The 18,611-nt window shown below is 46.8% G+C and overlaps 1 protein-coding gene across 2 annotated transcripts; it reads right to left on the minus strand.

Annotated features, from left to right (window-relative positions):
- Nucleotides 1-538: 538 nt before the first annotated feature.
- Nucleotides 539-17,018, minus strand: LOC306850010 (ankyrin repeat and SOCS box protein 2-like). Of its 2 annotated transcripts, none has more exons than XM_079385417.1 (8): nt 16,758-17,018; nt 15,957-16,060; nt 15,541-15,696; nt 14,384-14,629; nt 12,016-12,187; nt 4,363-4,879; nt 2,589-2,742; nt 539-1,277 (listed from the first exon to the last, which is right to left on the minus strand). In XM_079385417.1, exons 1-8 carry the CDS (start codon nt 16,886-16,888, stop codon nt 1,144-1,146), a joined length of 1,614 nt encoding a protein of 537 aa, XP_079241543.1. In that variant the 5' UTR covers nt 16,889-17,018; the 3' UTR covers nt 539-1,143. The 2 variants fall into 2 exon arrangements, with proteins under 2 accessions (XP_079241543.1, XP_079241544.1); XM_079385418.1 differs by having other exon boundaries at nt 726-1,277; nt 16,489-16,951.
- Nucleotides 17,019-18,611: the final 1,593 nt, after the last annotated feature.

Genomic DNA, 18,611 nt, shown 5'->3' on the forward strand with positions numbered 1-18,611 from the left:
AACCCAAGTAGGAAATAAACCAGTTATGGGATGAGCATGTTTCCTATTCTGTGTCCTAAACTCCTGGAACATGTTTTAGAGCAATCAGTGCAATTAAATCTGTGTGTGTGTGAAAATATTCAGATGCAACCCCCTTTGCAATTGTTAACATTTTCATAAGTAACTGTAATGTAATTGCACTTTTTTTCTCAGTAACTTTAACAGGTTACAGCTACATTTATTTAGTAATTAAATGATGTAATTCGTTACATGTAAGTAGTTACTCCCCAACACTGGTTTTAACCCGTTACTGACCCGAATCTGAGCAGGTTTAATGACCACTCGACTCTAAGCACTTGAAGTACCGATGGAGCAACAATGAAACACACGTGTAGTGATTTTTATGGACTTTAGTGGAACTGAAGATATTAAAGATCATTTGTCCGGAGGAGACAGTGTTTTGTTTTTGTGTCAGTAGTTTGCACAAGCATCTCTTCTCAGGACAGAATCACATCGTTGCTCTCTTCCAGCTCAAACATCCCGGAAACAGCACAATTTCACAGTGATGCAGATTGTTTATTATTTAGCTGATGAGTTAGCGATGTTGTCATACTGAAAACCTGATCGTAATCCAGATCTAGTGCTAAATTAGCTGATTAAATCTGGTAATAATAGACTGTTTTACACTGTCTGCTAAAGGAATGACAGCTCTTCTAGAGCTCAGACACTCAGAGCAGCTCATGAAAGACTGAGGAGAGCACGTTTATTCTGTGAACAGCACAGTACATCAGTGTTTTCAGATGCTCAATCTACATACAACTCTGTGTCAAGCACAAACATAAATCAAACTAACACTCCCAGTGTTTAAATCATTCTCCCTCAGTGTTAAAGTTCTTGTTTCTCTTTCTTTCAGTGATTATTCAGTTTGTTAACAGCAGCTGTTCTTCATTAATGTGTAATCATCACTCAATTAACTCATTTTCTCATTAACTTTTCACTGCTTCAGTGTTACTATTATAACACTCTGAGTGAGAATGATATAAACACTGGGAGTTTAATACTTTAAAAAACCTCAAGATAAATTAAAAGTTACATAAACACACAAAACACACAGTGCACAGCAGACAGGAGTGTGTGAGCGAGTATCCAGCAGAATGTGATGTGCTAAAGGCCCCTGGAGCTCAGGCAGCGCAGCATGGGGCCGGGCAGCGGCAGCGAGTCCACGCATCTCAGTCTCTGCGGCCCCAGCGTCTCTCGGATCTTCAGCCGGCAGAGATGCGTCAGAGCTCGTGGAGACGCTGTGAAAACATAAACCACACGATCCTGCTCAGTCTGCAGACGCACAACTACACCACTCACACACAACACTGTTCCCTCTGGAGCTGACCACCACAAGCTTGTGCTCAATCACGCTTAATATGCACACTCTCTGGAGGACTGACGAGCGAATAAAAGACAAACAGATACTATGAAAAGTAAATTAAGTTCCTAAATAAAAAATTTGAAATCCTAATTTGAAACTCTGAAACTGTCTTCTGTGTACAAAACAAAGCATGAAAGACCAACACAATTTATATTATTCACTACCAGTCAAAGGTTTTTGAACAGTAAGGTTTTTAATGTTTTAAAGAAGCCTCTTCTGCTCACCAAGCCTGCATTTATTTGATCAAAAATACAGCAAAAAAAATGTGAAATGTTTACTATTTAACTGCTTTCTATTTTAATATATTTTAAAATGTCATTTATTCCTGTGATTTCAAAGCTGAATTTTTTGGCATAATTACTCCAGTCACATGATCTTTCAAACATCATTCTAATATGCTGCTCAAAATGTAATATGTAATGTAAAACTTCCAATATGCTGCTCAAAAGTGGATTTTTTTCAGGTTTCTTTGATGAAAAGGAAGTTCAAAAGAACAGCATTTATCTGAAACAGAAATCGTCTGTAACATTACACATGTCTTTATCATCACTTTTGATCAATTTAAAGCATCCTTGCGAAATAAAAGTGTTCATTTCTATAATTTCTTTTCAAAAAAAAAAAAAAAATGATACTGACTCCAAGCTTTTGAATGGTGTAGTGTATAATGTTACAAAAGCTTTTTATTTCAGATAAATGATGATCTTTGGATCTTTCTATTCATCAAACAATCCTGAAAAAAATTACTCAACTGTTTTAAATCCTGATAATAATAATCAGAAATGTTTGTTGAGCAGTAAATCAGTATATTATTATGATTTCTGAAGATCATGTGACACTGAAGACTGCAGTAATGATGCTGAAAATACAGCTGCAGATCACAGAAATACATTATATTTTAACATATTCACATTGAAAACAGCTGTTTTACATTAGAATAATATTTCACAATATTACTGTTTTTGCTGTATTTTGGATCAAATAAATGCAGGCTTGGTGAACAGAAAATAATTCTTTAAAAAACATAAAAAATCTTACTGTTTAACATCTTTTGACTGGTAGTGTAAATGTATCACTGTTCATTAAAATAGCTGTAGCTGAACAGTTCAAAGGTCATAGCAATCCCAGCATCTGTGTGTTTCTGCTGTCTGCTGCTGAATGTGTTGTGGTTCGTAACTCATGCACTCACATGTTTTCTCCTTAATGCTGGTCCACTCCGGTTGGTCCAGAAGGAGATCTCTGACCCTGCTGCAGAGCTGAACGTTTCCTACATAGTCCAGCAGCAAATCAATGAGCCGGCCGGCCGTGTGTCTCCAGCAGGACGACGAGATCCAGGCACAAAACTGAGCGTGAACAGATCGGCACAGTCAGAAGCTAAAACACACTACAGGGCTACAGAGGAGGCCTATTAACCCTCTATGGTATGCATTATGTTCTAACCATGAAATATGAGAGTTTTTATTACATTAAATAACTTCAATTTTACAAATCAAAACAGAATTTTGAAAAAAAAAAAGATTTTTGTGGGGTATTTAGGAAACTGTTGCCATATGGCATCAGTGGACCACAACAGAAAATGGCCAAAGAAGTAGTTTTTCTATTAAATTACGATTTTCTTTTCAATTGAAATGCACATTTCTTTTAGAAATTGATGATCCAATCTTCATTTCCATCCAAATCTTACTTTACTTTTGTCATTTAGCAGACGCTTTTGTCCAAAGCGACTTACAAATAAGAAAAAGTAACTAAAACTAAAAGTTACAACTATATAAATACTGTATACCCACATATTTAAGAAAATAAAGAAATTAAATAAAATTGACACATGCATATAACAACATTTCAATAAACATATAAATGAAAAAAAACTCAAATAAAAAGCGCTACTACTATCCCTTGCCGGTGTCTCTGCCCGGTGGAGTCGCACGGTAGAGTCGATGGTCTTTACACTAGGAGGGCTTCACACGACGACTGCCGCGGTATAATAACCTTTTTTATACCAATCCAACAAATCACCATTTCAATTCAGCTGGACCCACTTTCCTGTTTATCAACTACAAATGGCCAAGCAAGTGCACACACTGACAAGATACACGATACAGTACGAGACCAAACGCCATTTCAGCACCAGAAATCAGAAATCTGCCACACACACACACATCCTCATTGTCATCAAAGAGTAAATAATTGTCTTATTCATACATAAATACAACTATACTACAATAAACACTTCTAATAAATAAATAACTGCAATCATATTATTGATGTTACTATCTCTAAAAAAAAAAAACCCAATGGGGTTACTTCAGTTCCACTGTGCTACAGCGTTACCATATGGCAACATTGATATTTTCTCAGTTTAATGAGGTTAACAGAGCAATTTCTGGAGCAGCAGGTGTCCTCCGTGTGAGGGTGAGAGTGGGAAAAGGTGCTTTGGAAGAACATTCAAATGTCATCTGACTTAAAAACAGCACATCACTGACTACCTTAAAGGGATAGTTCACCCAAAAATGAAAATTCTGTCATCATTTACTCATCCTCAAGTAGTTCCAAACCTGTATGAATGTCTTTGTTCTGCTGAACACAAAGGAAGATATTCTGAAGAATGTGGGAAACAGAGCAGTTCTGGGGCACCATTGACTTCCATAGTATTTTTTTTTTTCTACTGTGGAAGTCAATGGTGCCCCAAAACAGCCTGGTTACAAATTTTCTTCAAAATATCTTCCTTTGTGTTCAGCAGAACAAACAGGTTCATACAGGTTTGGAACTACTTGAGGGTGACAGAATTTTCATTTTTGGGTGAACTATCCCTTTAAGGGATTTAAAGGGATAGACCCTTTTAATTACCATATTGCAATATATTTTTTCTGAATAACAAGGAAATAAGTAGAAAAGCATTGTTGCCATATGGCAACTCTGTACCATGGAGGGTTAACTGGTCAAAGACATCACTGAATCAGTACCTTTAACTCTACGTCAGTGGCGATGGTGTGAGCTCTGAGGTGTGTGTGCTGCTCGCTGAGGTGTGTGTCGCAGGTAAAGCAGGCCCGAGCGTCACAGCCATGGTCCAGCAGATACTGCAGGAGGTCCAGCTGATGAGTGTGCAGCAGCAGCGCTGGGAGGCCCTCCTTCACATGGGCTCCGTGCTCCAGCAGCAGGGCCACGGTCTCCAGACAGCCGTGGTGCGCCGCTAGCAGCAGCGGGCTGCAGGGGTCAGTGTTGGGGTCGGCTCCAGCCCTCAGCAGAGCGGCGGCAGCCCTCGTGTTCCTGGCAGCGACGGCGCAGTACAGAGCCGAAACACGCTGGTCCTGGAACCCGGCGGAGCGCTCCGGAGAGAGTTTGCTGTTGACATCGAATCCTGACTCAATCAGTAGACTCAGAACGGCCCGCTGGTCGTGCTCCGCCGCCAGATGAAGAGGAGAGATACCGCTCCGCCGGACCCTCACCCGGCTGCTGACCGGGAGCAGTGAGGAAACTATCCTGAGAAATACACCATTTCAGAGCTTATCCTACAAATCCATAATCAATCACTATTAAATGTCTTAAAACAAATAAAAAAAAAAATTAAATGTAGATCAGGATGAGTTTGTTTCTTCATCAGATTTGTAGAAATGTGTCTCTGCATCAGTGTCTCAGCAATGGATGCTCTGCAGTGAATGGGTGCCGTCAGAATGAGAGTCCAAACAGCTGATAAAAACATCACAATAATCCACACCACTCCAGTCCATCAGTTAACATCTGGAGAAGACAAAAGATGAAACAAATCCATCATTAAGACGTTTTAACAGGCAACATATTTGTTTAGAGCCGTTTTATTTTGTCTTGTAAACGCTGCTTGATCTGTGCAGATTTCTCTCCTGATTCAGACCAGAACACTGGAGGAACGTTATAATGAGACAAATCCATCAAGACGTTTTTAACTAAAATACCATAGAGTCCATAATCCATAATAACTCTTCCTCCAGTGAAAAAGTGTTCTGGTCTGAATCAGGAGAGAAATCTGCACAGATCAAGCAGCGTTTACAAGACAAAACAGCTCTAAACAGATATGTGGCTGGAATTTGATGAGAGAGACAACAGGAGATGCACTTTTTCACTGGAGGAAGAGTTATTATTGATTATGGATTTTAGTTAAAAACTTCTTAATGCTGGATTTGTTTTTGTCTTCTCCAGATGTTAACTGATGGACTGGAGTGGTGTGGATTATTGTGATGTTTTTATCAGCTGTTTGGACTCTCATTCTGACGGCACCCATTCACTGCAGAGCATCCATTGCTGAGACACTGATGCAGACACATTTCTACAAATCTGATGAACAAACAAACTCATTCTCATCTCGGAGGAACTGAGGGTGAACACATCGTCATCAAGTTCCCTATCTGTCGGTCACTACGAGTTATGTCGTGACGACATTAGGGGATTCACTTGGGAGCCCCACTGCCTCTGATAAGAGAAAACGCCAATGAAATTTGGCTAGTGGATTTTGCATACCTGAGCCACTCCCCGTGCATACGGGTATAAAAGGGCGACAGGTGCATCCACTCATCAGATTTTTTGCTTCGGAGCCGAGTGGATGAGAAGTCTAAGCCGATCTCCACAAAGCCTTCTGCCTCAAAATTTGTTCCTGGGTGGCATCACGGTGCAGACAGCGGTGTCCCTGCAGCAGCGATTCCCCTGGGCACTTCACCTGAAAGAGCAAATTTCTAAAACACTGGACGGTTCGCGTCTTTTTAAAGATGCCGTTCCGTCCGTGTTCTCTTGGTTGCGGCCGCTTCCTGTCTTCGGATGACGGACACGAGCGTTGTCTTCAGTGTCTGGGCATCCAGCACGCTGAAGATGCGTTTGTGGATGAGTCATGCGCCTGTTGTGGGCGTATGAACATGGCAACTCTGCGATCTCGCCTTTCTTTTCTGAAAGGATTGGCACCCTCTGCCGCCACCCGTCCCGGTCTCTCTGGCTCGAGCAGAGGACCGCCGGCTGGCGCTCTGGGAGATCTGAGGGTGACAGTAAGGGCTTCCCCGCGGACCTCTTACTCCTCTCGCAGCGCTTGTTCCGTCCGGTTCCCGAGTGATCTCGCTGGTTCAACCCACGGGGCCGCCAGCATTTCATTCGGTGCACCGCCCGAGGATCAGATGTCGATCGCGGCATCGGGGGATGGGCTTTCGTCCTCTGAGGATGAAGGATCGGCGGGGCTGCCCCCCTCGGGTGTTGTCGCCACTGCCGATCCGGACCCAGAGCTGACGGCCATGCTTGCCCGGGCAGCCGTGAGTATCGGGCTGGAGGTCAACAGACCGCCCAGTCCCGAGCCTTCGCGGCTGGACGATTGGTTTATCGGGACGGGACGCGACCAGCGGCCGCGCTCTGCCCCGGTGCCTTTCTTCCCGGAGGTGCATGAGGAGCTGACGAAGTCGTGGACGGCCCCTTTCTCAGCCAGAAGCCGCTCGTCTCCCTCCTCCGTCCTCACTACCCTCGATGGCGGGGCGGCCAGGGGGTACGTGGATATTTCCCAGGTGGAGAGAACGGTTGCGGTGCACTTGTGCCCGCAAAACGCCGCCACTTGGAGGAATCGTCCGCGTCTCCCGTCCAAAGCCTGTAAGCTGACGGCTGCACTCGCCGCCAAGGCTTACTGCCCTGCATGCCATGGCCATCCTGCAAGTACACCAGGCCAAGGCCCTAAAACAAATGCACGAGGGTAGTTCCGACCCGAGGTTGATGCAGGAGCTGCGCACGGCGACTGACTTCGCTCTCCGGGTCCAAGAGCTCTCCGGCTCCACTCTGGTGGTCCAAGAGCGCCATCTCTGGCTCAATCTGGCAGAGATGAAGGATGTCGACAAAGCACGCTTTCTCGACGCCTCCATCTCCCAGGCGGGGCTATTCGGCGACACTGTCGAGGGTTTTTCCCAGCAATTCTCGGCAGTACAAAAGCAGACAGAGGCGATTCAGCACATCCTCCCTAAACGACGGGATGCTCCAGCTGCCACCGCTGGCCCAAGGGCCAGGCCTCAGTCTGCTGGTCGCCGAGGGCGCCCTCCTGCGTCCTCCAGTGCTGCTCCGCCCCGTGCTGAGTCGTCACCTAGGCCGGCGCGTCGAGCCTCTCGCAGGAGTGCGGCGCCCCCTGCGCCTCAGCCGGCCGCCAAGTCCTCCAGGAAGACGACAAAGCGGCCCTGACGCGCGCAACCCGGAGATGGGGAAATCTGCTCTTTCCCAGGAGACAACGAGGGTAGTGTCGCTCCTTCCCCCGGAGGAGGGCCGGGCGGAGAATCTTTTGTTTTCTTTTCTTTCTGTTCCTTTCTGTTCTTTTTCTTTCTGTTTCTTTCAGTGCTTCCCACATTGTCAAAGAAAGAGCAATTTCCCTTCCCTCCGGGATCTCAGGCCTGCGGGCTGACAGTGTGCGAAGCACTGCCTCCTCACTCTCACCCGCGACCCATATTGCCAGTGGCCAAGAGAGTGCGGTCTGGGGACGCGATGCCTCACCGCGCACTTCTAGCCAGTCCCCCCGGGGACTTAGGGAGTTTTGTGGGGATGAGTCAGAACGAAGGTTCAGTGGCATCCTCGAGACTTCGGTGGCAGTCCGAGATGCACCTGTCCTGCATGAGGAGATTGCTGTCCTTCTGGCAAAGGGTGCAATCGAGCCGGTCCCTCCAGCCGAGATGAAGCAGGGGTTTTACAGCCCCTACTTCATCGTGCCCAAGAAAGGCAGTGGCCTCCGGCCAATCCTGGACCTGCGAGTCTTGAATCGGGCCCTACACAAGCTCCCGTTCAAGATGTTGACGCAGAAGCGCATCGTCAAATGTGTTCAGTCCGCGGATTGGTTTGCAGCGATCGACCTGAAGGACGCTTACTTTCATGTCTCGATTCTCCCTCGACACAGGCCGTTCCTACGGTTTGCATTCGAGGGGCGGGCATGGCAGTACAGGGTCCTCCCCTTCGGGCTCTCCCTGTCTCCCCGTGCCTTCACGAAGGTGGCGGAGGGCGCCCTTGCCCCGTTACGGGAAGTGGGCGTCAGGATCCTCAACTATCTCGACGATGGCTCATCCTGGCCCGGTCGCGAGAACAGTTGTGTGGTCACAGGGACCTGGTGCTCCGGCACCTCAGCCAGTTGGGGCTTCGGGTCAACTGGGAAAAGAGCAAGCTCTCCCCTGTGCAGAGAATCTCTTTTCTCGGTGTGGAGTTAGACTCCGTGAGTATGACGGCACGTCTCACGGACGAGCGTGCCCAATCAGTGCTGAACTGCCTGAGTTCCTTCAGAGGCAGGACAGTGGTTCCGCTGAAACAGTTTCAGCAGCTCCTGGGGCATATGGCAGTCACGCCGCTCGGGTTGCTTCATATGAGACCACTTCAGCACTGGTTACACTCACGGGTCCCGAGATGGGCATGGCGCCGCGGGACACGTCGTGTGACCATCACGCAATCGTGTCGCCGCTCTTTCAGCCCCTGGTCGGACCTTGCGTTCCTACGGGCCGGGGTGCCCTTAGGACAAGGGTCCCGGCATGTTGTTGTCACAACAGATGCCTCCAGCACAGGCTGGGGTGCTACATGCAACGGGCAGGCAGCCTCGGGGCTCTGGACGGGGCCTCGACTGCTTTGGCACATCAACTGCCTAGAGCTGTTGGCAGTGCATCTGGCCTTAAAGTACTTCCGGCCACTGCTCCTAGGCCAGCACGTGTTGGTCCGCACGGACAACACTGCGGCTGTTTCGTACATCAACCGGCAGGGAGGTCTACGATCACGCCGCATGTCACAGCTCGCCCGCCATCTCCTCCTCTGGAGTCAGTCACAGCTCAAATCGCTGCGCGCCGTCCACATTCCGGGGGAGCTCAATCGTGCAGCCGACGCGCTCTCACGAGAGCTCACGTTCTCCGGAGAATGGCGACTCCATCCCGAGACGATCCGGCTGATTTGGAGTCGATTCGGGGAAGCCCAGGTAGACCTGTTTGCTTCCCGCGAGTCCTCCCACTGCCAGCTGTATTTCTCCCTGGCCGAGGCCCCCCTCGGCACGGACGCACTGGCACACAGCTTGCCTCGGGCTCTGCGCAAGTATGCGTTTCCCCCAGTGAGCCTGATCACACAGACACTGTGCAAGGTCAGGGAGGACGAGGAGCAGGTCTTGTTGGTTGCACCATATTGGCCCACCCGGACCTGGTTTCCAGAACTCACCCTCCTCGCGACAGCCCCTCCCTGGCGCATCCCTCTGAGGAAGGACCTTCTTTCTCAGGGGCTCGGCACCATATGGCACCCGCGTCCAGATCTGTGGAACCTCCATGTGTGGCTCCTGGATGGGACGCGGCAGACTTGAGTGGCCTACCACAGGCTGTGGTGGACACCATCACTTAGGCTAGGGCCCCTTCAACTAGGCAAGCCTATGCACTGAAGTGGCGTCTGTTCGCGGACTGGTGTTCTTCTCGTCGGGAGGACCCCCGAAGATGCACGATTGGAGTGGTGCTTTCTTTCCTGCAAGAGAGGTTGGAGCGCAGGCTGTCGCCCTCCACCTTGAAAGTGTACGTGGCTGCTATTGCGGCCCATCACGATGCAGTGGACGGCCGGTCCCTGGGGAAGCACGATCTCATCGTGAGGTTCCTGAGGGGTGCCAGAAGGTTAAATCCTCCTAGGCCACCCCTGATGCCCTCCTGGGATCTCTCTATTGTCCTGGCTGGACTTCAGAGGGGTCCCTTTGAGCCGCTGGACTCAGTCAAGCTGAAATTCCTGTCGGCTAAGACAGCGCTCCTGACCGCGCTCACTTCCATCAAGAGGGTCGGGGACCTCCAAGCATTTTCGGTAAGCAAAGAGTGCCTTGTGTTTGGGCCGGCCTACTCTCACGTTGTCCTGAGACCCCGGCTTGGATACGTGCCTAAGGTTCCCACCACGCCCTTCCGCGATCAGGTGGTGGACCTGCAAGCACTGCCCTCGGAGGAGGCAGACCCAGCCTTGGCGTTGCTGTGTCCCGTAAGAGCGCTGCGCATATACGTGGACCGCACCCGGAGCTTCAGAAGCTCTGAGCAGCTCTTTGTCTGCCACGGAGGTCAGCAGAAAGGGAAGGCTGTCTCCAAGCAGAGGTTGGCCCACTGGATAGTGGATGCCATCGCCTTGGCGTACCAATCCCAAGGCGAGCCGTGCCCCCTCGGGGTGAGGGCTCACTCCACATGGAGTGTTGCCTCCTCCTATGCGTTGGCGCACGGCGCCTCTTTGGCAGACATCTGTAGAGCTGCAGGCTGGGCGACACCGAACACCTTCGCGAGATTTTACAGTCTCCGCGTTGAGCCAGTCTCTTCCCGTGTGTTGGGTAACAGGTAAGTGGCGGGAAGAGTTGGCCGGTGTCACGCTTGCTGCGCCATTCCCCCTTACCCGGGGATATGAGTGCCTGTTTCTCTCCTCCAGTTAGTTCCCCGGACGGCAAACCCTGGCGGAGTTCCTCCAGCACCCCCGGCAGTCAGACTGGGCGGAGCAGCCTGACGCCAGGCCCAGTACCGGTGTTAGCTTGCCCGGGTCTCCGGTCAGGCCCTGTACTCGGCTAGGTGCCTGTGTGGCCTGATTCCCTTCGGGTGATCCCACACGTGTATCCATCCACGGTACGGTTTCCCTCACGGTAAACCCGTGTCTTCCCTTTGACAGAGCTCTGTCAGACTCTGCTGGCAGCCCTCCTCCCTTCTCCTAGGTAGGATCTGCCCCAGGGTCCAGGCGTATGTAGCACTGCCCCAGGCTTGGGCCAGTCCATACCAGTGTCTCCACACGTTACCTCCCTTCGGGCAGGGTGTGGCCTCCGTAGCGCCCCTCTCCGGAAGGCTCGCTTCCCTGGCGTTACTGCCGAGCTGTAACAACAAATAGGAAAGACTTGAAGCGGTCTTTCATAGAAGGTCGAAATCCCTTCCGATTTCTGGGAAAAGGAACAGCGGCTTGGCTATCTCCAGCAGCAATGTACTCAGCGGTCCCTGCGGGCGCCAAGGTTAGCGAATTTGCGCTGGGGCGACGGGAAGGTTGCGACCTTCGCATGGCATTTGTCTGTTACGCGCTAGCTTGTCAACATCTGCATGCCACAAGGTCGTGACGGGGTTCAGGTTGTGGTGCTTTCCATAGACCCCTAATGTCGTCACGACATAACTCGTAGTGACCGACAGATAGGGAACGTCTCGGTTACGTACGTAACCCTCGTTCTCTGATGGAGGGAACGGAGACGTTATGTCCCCATGCCACAATCTTGAACCATCGCTGGTTGCCAGGGACACGTTCTCGGCTCCTCGGCGGAAAACCTGATGAGTGGATGCACCTGTCGCCCTTTTATACCCGTATGCACGGGGAGTGGCTCAGGTATGCAAAATCCACTAGCCAAATTTCATTGCCGTTTTCTCTTATCAGAGGCAGTCGGGGCTCCCAAGTGAATCCCCTAATGTCGTCACGACATAACGTCTCCGTTCCCTCCATCAGGGAACGAGGGTTACGTACGTAACCGAGACGTTCTCATGTTTGTGTGAGCTGTAGGTTTGAAGCACAGCTGTGGACTGCAGTAATCACGTGGTCAGTGGTGTCTGTGTCCAGCTGTCGTGTGTCAGAGGCGTTAGGCGCAGCTGCTGTACCGCACACAGCACAGATCATTAGTTCTCTAGATCAGACTGAACTCTTACTCGTCGTGTCCGTGCTGGCTGGCGATGTGCAGTGGCAGAAGGCCGGCGTTGGTGGCTTTGTTGGCGTCGGCGTGATGTTTGAGCAAAAGCTTCACGGTTTCTGTGTGACCATGTCTGCAGGCTTCAGTTAAAGCGGTGTTCCCGTCACACGTCTGAGCGTTCACACCAGCACCTGACGGGACAAACACAACCATTCTAGTGTTTCTACTATTCTGCTTTTCAAAGCCATCCTCAATATCTTGAAATAAATGTCTTATAAACACAAATTATTTCTTGTTTTGTGTTTTATATCTACTGTTGTAGCGGCTTTCTGTTCTCATCTAATTATTTTTTGAAAGGTCTTTTTTTTTAGTTAGCTATCATATTCATTTATTTATTCATGTCACGGTAAAATATTAATTTTAACTTTAATTTTAAAACTCAATTTACAACCCGAATTACGGAAATGTTTGGATGTGTTTTTTTTATTTATTTGAATAAAATGAAAACTAAAAGACTTTAAAATCACATGAGCCAATATTTTATTCACAATCGAACATAGAAAACATAAATGTTTAAACTGACAAATTTTACAATTTTATGCACAAAATGAGCTAATTTCAAATTTGATGCCAGCTACAAGTCTCAAAATAGTTGGGACGGGGGCATGTTTACCATGGTGTAGAATATCCTCTTCTTTTCAAAACAGTTTGAAGACGTCTGGGCACCGAGGTTATGAGTTTCTGGAGTTTTGGTGTTGGAATTTGGTCCCATTCTTGCCTGATATAGGTTTCCAGCTGCTGAAGAGTTTGTGGTTGTCTTTGATGTATTTTTCATTGAATGATGCAGCAAATGTTCTCTATAGGTGAAAGATCTGGACTGCAGGCAAATTCAGCACCCTGACTCTAATACTTCGAAGCCATGCTGTTGTAATAGCTGCAGTATGTGGTTTTGCATTGTCCTGCTGAAATACACATCATCTGGAGGGGAGCATATGTTGCTCTAAAACCTGTATATAGCTTTCAGCATTCATAGTGCCTTCCAAAACATGCAAGCTGCCCATTCCGTATGCACTTATGCACCCCCATACCATCAGAGATGCTGGCTTTTGAACTGAACGCTGATAACATGCTGGAAGGTCTCCCTCCTCTTTAGCCCAGAGGACACGGCGTCCGTGATTTCTAACAAGAATGCCAAATTTGGACTCGGCTGACCACAGAACACTTTTCCACTTTGAAACAATCCATTTTAAATGAGTTTTGGCCCACAGGACACGACGGCGCTTCTGGACCATGTTCACATATGGCTTCCTTTTTGCATGATAGAGCTTTAGTTGGCATCTGCAGATGGCACGGCGGATTGTGTATACTGACAGTGGTTTCTGGAAGTATTCCTGGGCCCATTTAGTAATGTCAATGACAGAATCATGCCGATGAGTGATGCAGTGTCGCCTGAGGGCCCGAAGACCATGGGCATCCAACCAAGGTATTCGGCCTTGTCCCTTACGCACAGAGATTTATCCAGTTTCTCTGAATCTTTTGATGATGTTATGCACTGTAGATGATGAGATTTGCAAAGCCTTTGCAATTTGACGTTGAGGAACGTTGTTTTTAAAGTATTCCACAATCTTTTAATGCACTCTTTCACAGATTGGAGAGCCTCTGCCCATCTTTACTTCTGAGAGACTCTGCCTCTATAAGACATCCCTTTTATAGCTAATCATGTTACAGACCTGATGTCAATTAACTTAATTAGTTGCTAGATGTTCTCCCAGCTGAATCTTTTCAAAATGTCTTGCTTTTTAAGCCCTTTGTTGCCCCCGTGCCAACTTTTTTTGAGACCTGTAGCAGGTATTAAATTTGAAACAAACTCATTTATTGGATAAAAGTGTAAAATTTCTCAGTTTAAACATTTGTTATGTTCTCTATGTTCTATTGTGAATAAAATATTGGCTCATGTGATTTGAAAGACTTTTGGTTTTCATTTTATTCAAATTTAAAAAACGTCCCAACATTTCCGGAATTCGGGCTGTAAGATATTTATGGATCAAACAGATCTGGCTCATCACACTGACTGAAGAAATCACACCGATGACTGTATTTGGCATGGAGTAATAAATGTTTCCTCACAGTGTACAAAATGTGTAAAAAAATCACCATTCTATAGAGTAAAAACAGACATCTGACATGTCTAAAACTAGCTATTGTTGGAGAATAGTTTATAACACAGCTCTCACAACAAAGAAAAAAAAACAGTTTTCAGTGAAGTTTTTTAAAAACAGTCACAGGACAGCAAAGTGAACTGCCACTTCTTCTGATGTTAACATTTGATCCCAAATGACTGCATGTGACAGGGAATCAGAATATATAGTAAACACGGCGTTGAGTACCGCTCCGGATCAGGTGCGCCAGCGCTTCAGTGCGTCCGTGTCTAGCCGCTTCTATGGCGGGTGTGATGTCGTCGGCGTTGCGGGCGTCTACAGCGGCTCTGGCCTGCAGGAGCGTCTCACAGAGCCCAGCATTGCCTCGTCTCGCCGCCTCATGCAGCGCGGTCCAGCCGCGATAACAGCGCTGATTCACCGCCGCGCCAAACGCCAGCAGCAGCTTCACCACGCTGATGCTCTCCTGCTCACACGCTAAACACCACCAGACACCGAGGAGAAGCAGGTTTAAAACACTATAACTCTATAACTATAATGACAATACTGTCTTATAGAGCTGCTTAAACACTCTGCTTTACAGCTGATTCAAATTTGTTTCATAAGATGGAAGCATGGAAATGAGCTGTAAATGTGTTCACCCTCAGGTCATCCGAGATCAGGATGAGTGTGTTTCTTCATCAGGTTTGTAGAAATGTGTCTCTGCATCAGTGTCTCAGCAATGGATGCTCTGCAGTGAATGGGTGCCGTCAGAATGAGAGTCCAAACAGCTGATAAAAACATCACAATAATCCACACCACTCCAGTCCATCAGTTAACATCTGGAGAACACAAAAGATGAAACACATCCACCATCATTATTTTTTTTTATAAGTCCATAATCCATAATAACTCTTCCTCCAGTGAAAAAGTGTTCTGGTCTGAATCAGGAGAGTAATCTGCACAGATCAAGCAGCGTTTACAAACCAAAACAGCTCCAAACAAATATGTGTCTGGATTTTGATGAGAGAGACAACAGGAGATGCACTTTTCACTGGAGGAAGCGTTGTTATGGATTATGGATTGTAGTTAAAAACATCTTAATGCTGGATTTGTTTCATCTTGTCTTCTCCAGATGTTAACTGATGGACTGGAGTGGTGTGGATTATTGATATGTTTTTATCAGCTGTTTGGACTCTCATTCTGACGGCACCCATTCACTGCAGAGCATCCATTGCTGAGACACTGATGCAGAGACACATTTCTACAAACCTGATGAAGAAACACACTCATCCTGATCTCAGATGGTCTGAGGGTGAACACATCTTCAGCACATTTTTATTTGACATTGTTCTTGAACTAAATTGAGCTGAATATTGACACTGTTGTTTTTTGTAGAGTGAAAGTACCTTTATAAAGAGGTGTCTCTTTGTTTTTGTTGCTGATGTCAGGGTCGGCACCTGCTTCTAGAAGACTCCTCACACACTCCAGGTGTGGCTCGTGAAGGGCGAGCAGCAGCGGCGTCTGCTCCTGAAGCGTGCGTTTGTCCACACACACGCCAGGATCTGTCTCACACAGCACAGGAACACGCTTCATCAGTGCTGCATCACTGCAGGTGACCAACACTGACTAACACAATTAAACACTTAAGGGCCCAGCTAAAGCACAGGAGTCACTCAACTCGTTCAACAAGCTTTTTTTGAAATTCCTCAGAAAGATTTGTGACAAAACACTCCCGTGGCACTTCAGCCCTGGGTCATGGTGTCTTTAGCCCAAAGCGGATGCAGCTGTCTCTCTAGGACAGGTGTATCCACACGTCTCTCACCTGTCAGCAGAGTCCTCACGCAGTGCGTCTGGCCGCGGTGAGCCGCTTCATGCAGAGCCGTCCAGTCATCTTCACTCAAGCTCTGCACATGTGCTCTTCTGACTCTGGAGGATCAGGAGCAGCGAGAATCAGTGTGTTTGTCTGATATAGTGGAGGCCGGGGCTAGTTGTCACCGGGTCTAACTTTGACATAAACGTTTGTTTTCTCTTGCAGTGCTTTTTAAAAAAAGGTCTTAAATTGAAATATATTTTTGCCAATTCTGTCGTCCAGACTACATTTACAGTGTCATCATAAGTCTGTAATATCTGATGAGCATTAAGTGAACTAAATAAACACACATAGACACAATACAATACAATAAGACGAGATCAGTATGCCATGAATCAGTGTGTATGACCTGTGTTCTCAGGACATTGATTATTATTTTTTTTTTGTATGAATATTTTTCCTTGTTATGTTTGATTCGTGATTCATAATCGTTACATTTGTCCAAAAAGCTCGTGATATGTATTGTAATAATGTGACAACTTACCCCATAGCACAAATGAACCGCTGAAGCGGTTTGTGTCTGTCTTTGTGTGAATACAGTGTGTGTTTACAAAATCAACCCATAAGGACTGACTGAAGAAAAGTGTGACAACTAGCCCCGGTCTCTCCAAAAGATAAATTAGAGTCTCTTTCCTCCGATGCAATGACAGCTGAAGATCACGCAGGCACAAATCACACTGTCTTGAGATTTATGAATTCTGTGATTGGACTAACAGCGATCGTAAACACACACACACACACACACACACTCACTGTGACGGGTCTGTCTCGTCCCGGTTCTCAGATCCTCCAGATGATGATGATGTTTTCTGCGGCGACGAGTTTCGTTTTGTGTCACTTGATCGAAATAATGCGATATATTCGGCATAAGAGAATCGTGTCATCCTGTTATTGTCACACAGACAAAGACGCTCGAGCCGCGCGCGCCTGTGTGAGTGTGTGTGTGTGTGTGTGTGTGTGTGTGGACGCACACACACACACAGACACACACACTCGAGCGCTCAGCTGTTCGCTGGGTTAATTTTAGGTTGGTCTCGACACGTGAGGACTGGAGTTTACCTTATTTGTCTTCCCACTCAGCCAGCTCAGATAATACTAGATAAACTCGGAGTGAATTACTGAGAAATGAGGGAAAGGCGGTGATTGAGCAGATCAGAAGCAGTCAGGGCTCTATTGTCATGGCCTGCAGTCAAATGCTCGAGGCTTTTGTTTAGCTTCCTTACAAGCTTTCCTCAGAAACAAGCAGAGCAGTAAAGAGCTACACAAGAACTGACTCTTCCAGTTGAGTGTGAGGATCAGATTCTTGCTGTAAACCAGGATCTGGACTCATTCCTGACAAGAATAACACTAGTGACCCTGGACCACAAAACCAGTCATAAGTGTCAATTTTTCAAAACTGAGATGTATACATCATCTGACAGCAGAATAAATAATATTTCCATTGATGTATGGTTTGTTATGATCGGACAATATTTGTCTGAGATACAACTATTAGAAAATCTGGAATCTGAGGGAGCAAAAAAATCTAAATATTGAGAAAATCTCCTTTAAAGTTGTTCAAATGAAGTTCTTAGCAATGCATATTACTAATCAAAAATGAAGTTTTGATATATTTACAGTAGGACATTTACTAAATATCTTCATGGAACATGATCTTAATATCCTAATGATTTTTGTCATAAAAGAGAAATGTATAATTTTGATCCATACAATGTATTGTTGGCTATTGCTTCAGATATACCTGTGTTACTCATGACTGCTTTTGTGCTGCAGGGACACATATATCTGTCTAACTGTTTGATGTCTGTTACTGTCGTGGATCAGATGAGGACACTGTTGGTATTCAGCCTGTTATTCTAGCTTCAGAGATTTAGACAAACTGGTTTTGTGAATTTGCATATGTTACATGTTTATTAATAGGTTGTGGAGCATTTATGACATTTGAAAATCTTCATGATGTCATAAATACTGTGTATGTAAATGATCAAGAAATGAGGTGGTTTCACATGTTTTGTAGTCACAGCACAAACACACACGTCATGGAGCGGTGTATGTGTGTGTGTGTGTGTGTGTGTGTGTGTGTGTCAGTGAGTGTGTGTCTCTCTGTGTCTGTGTGTGTGAGTGAGTGTGTGCGTGCGTGTGTGCGCATGTGTCTGTCTGTGTGTGTGTGTGTGTGTGTGTGTGTGTGTGTGCGCGTGTCTGTCTGTGTGTGTGTGTGTGCATATCTGTCTGTGTGTGTGTGTGTGTGTGTGCGCGCGTGTCTGTGTGTGTGTGCATATCTGTCTGTGTGTGTGTGTGTGTGTGTGCGCGCGTGTCTCTGTGTGTGTGTGTGTGCGTGTGCGTGTGTGTGTGTGTGTGTGTGAGCGCGAGAGTGTGTGTGATGTTCAGAACCTCCAGCTGATGCCTTTTATGGACACACTCCACTCTGTTTAGCTTCACTTACACTCATTACAACAGGATTGATGAAGTGGCAAGACATTTTTCAGCACTGTTACATTTCTGTTAAAACACATGTAAGGGTTGACATCTGAAACTGAACGTGTAATCAAACAGACCTCAGTCTATGCATATAAGATGCATTTATATTATAATAGTACAGCCATGAAC

The sequence above is a fragment of the Barbus barbus genome (genome assembly GCF_936440315.1).
Source record: "Barbus barbus genome assembly, chromosome: 30".
Lineage (NCBI taxonomy): Eukaryota > Metazoa > Chordata > Actinopteri > Cypriniformes > Cyprinidae > Barbus > Barbus barbus.

What these genes read in the sequence shown, in the direction of transcription:
- LOC306850010 (XM_079385417.1), bottom strand. Translation starts at nt 16,888, where the DNA reads ATGACACGATTCTCTTATGCCGAATATATCGCATTATTTCGATCAAGT. An exon ending in GGCGCACCTGATCCGGAGCG is followed by an intron (nt 12,188 to 14,383) that starts GTACTCAACGCC and finishes TTGTCCCGTCAG; the next exon opens with GTGCTGGTGTGAACGCTCAG. An exon ending in CAGCATTAAGGAGAAAACAT is followed by an intron (nt 1,278 to 2,588) that starts GTGAGTGCATGA and finishes ATGTTTTCACAG; the next exon opens with CGTCTCCACGAGCTCTGACG.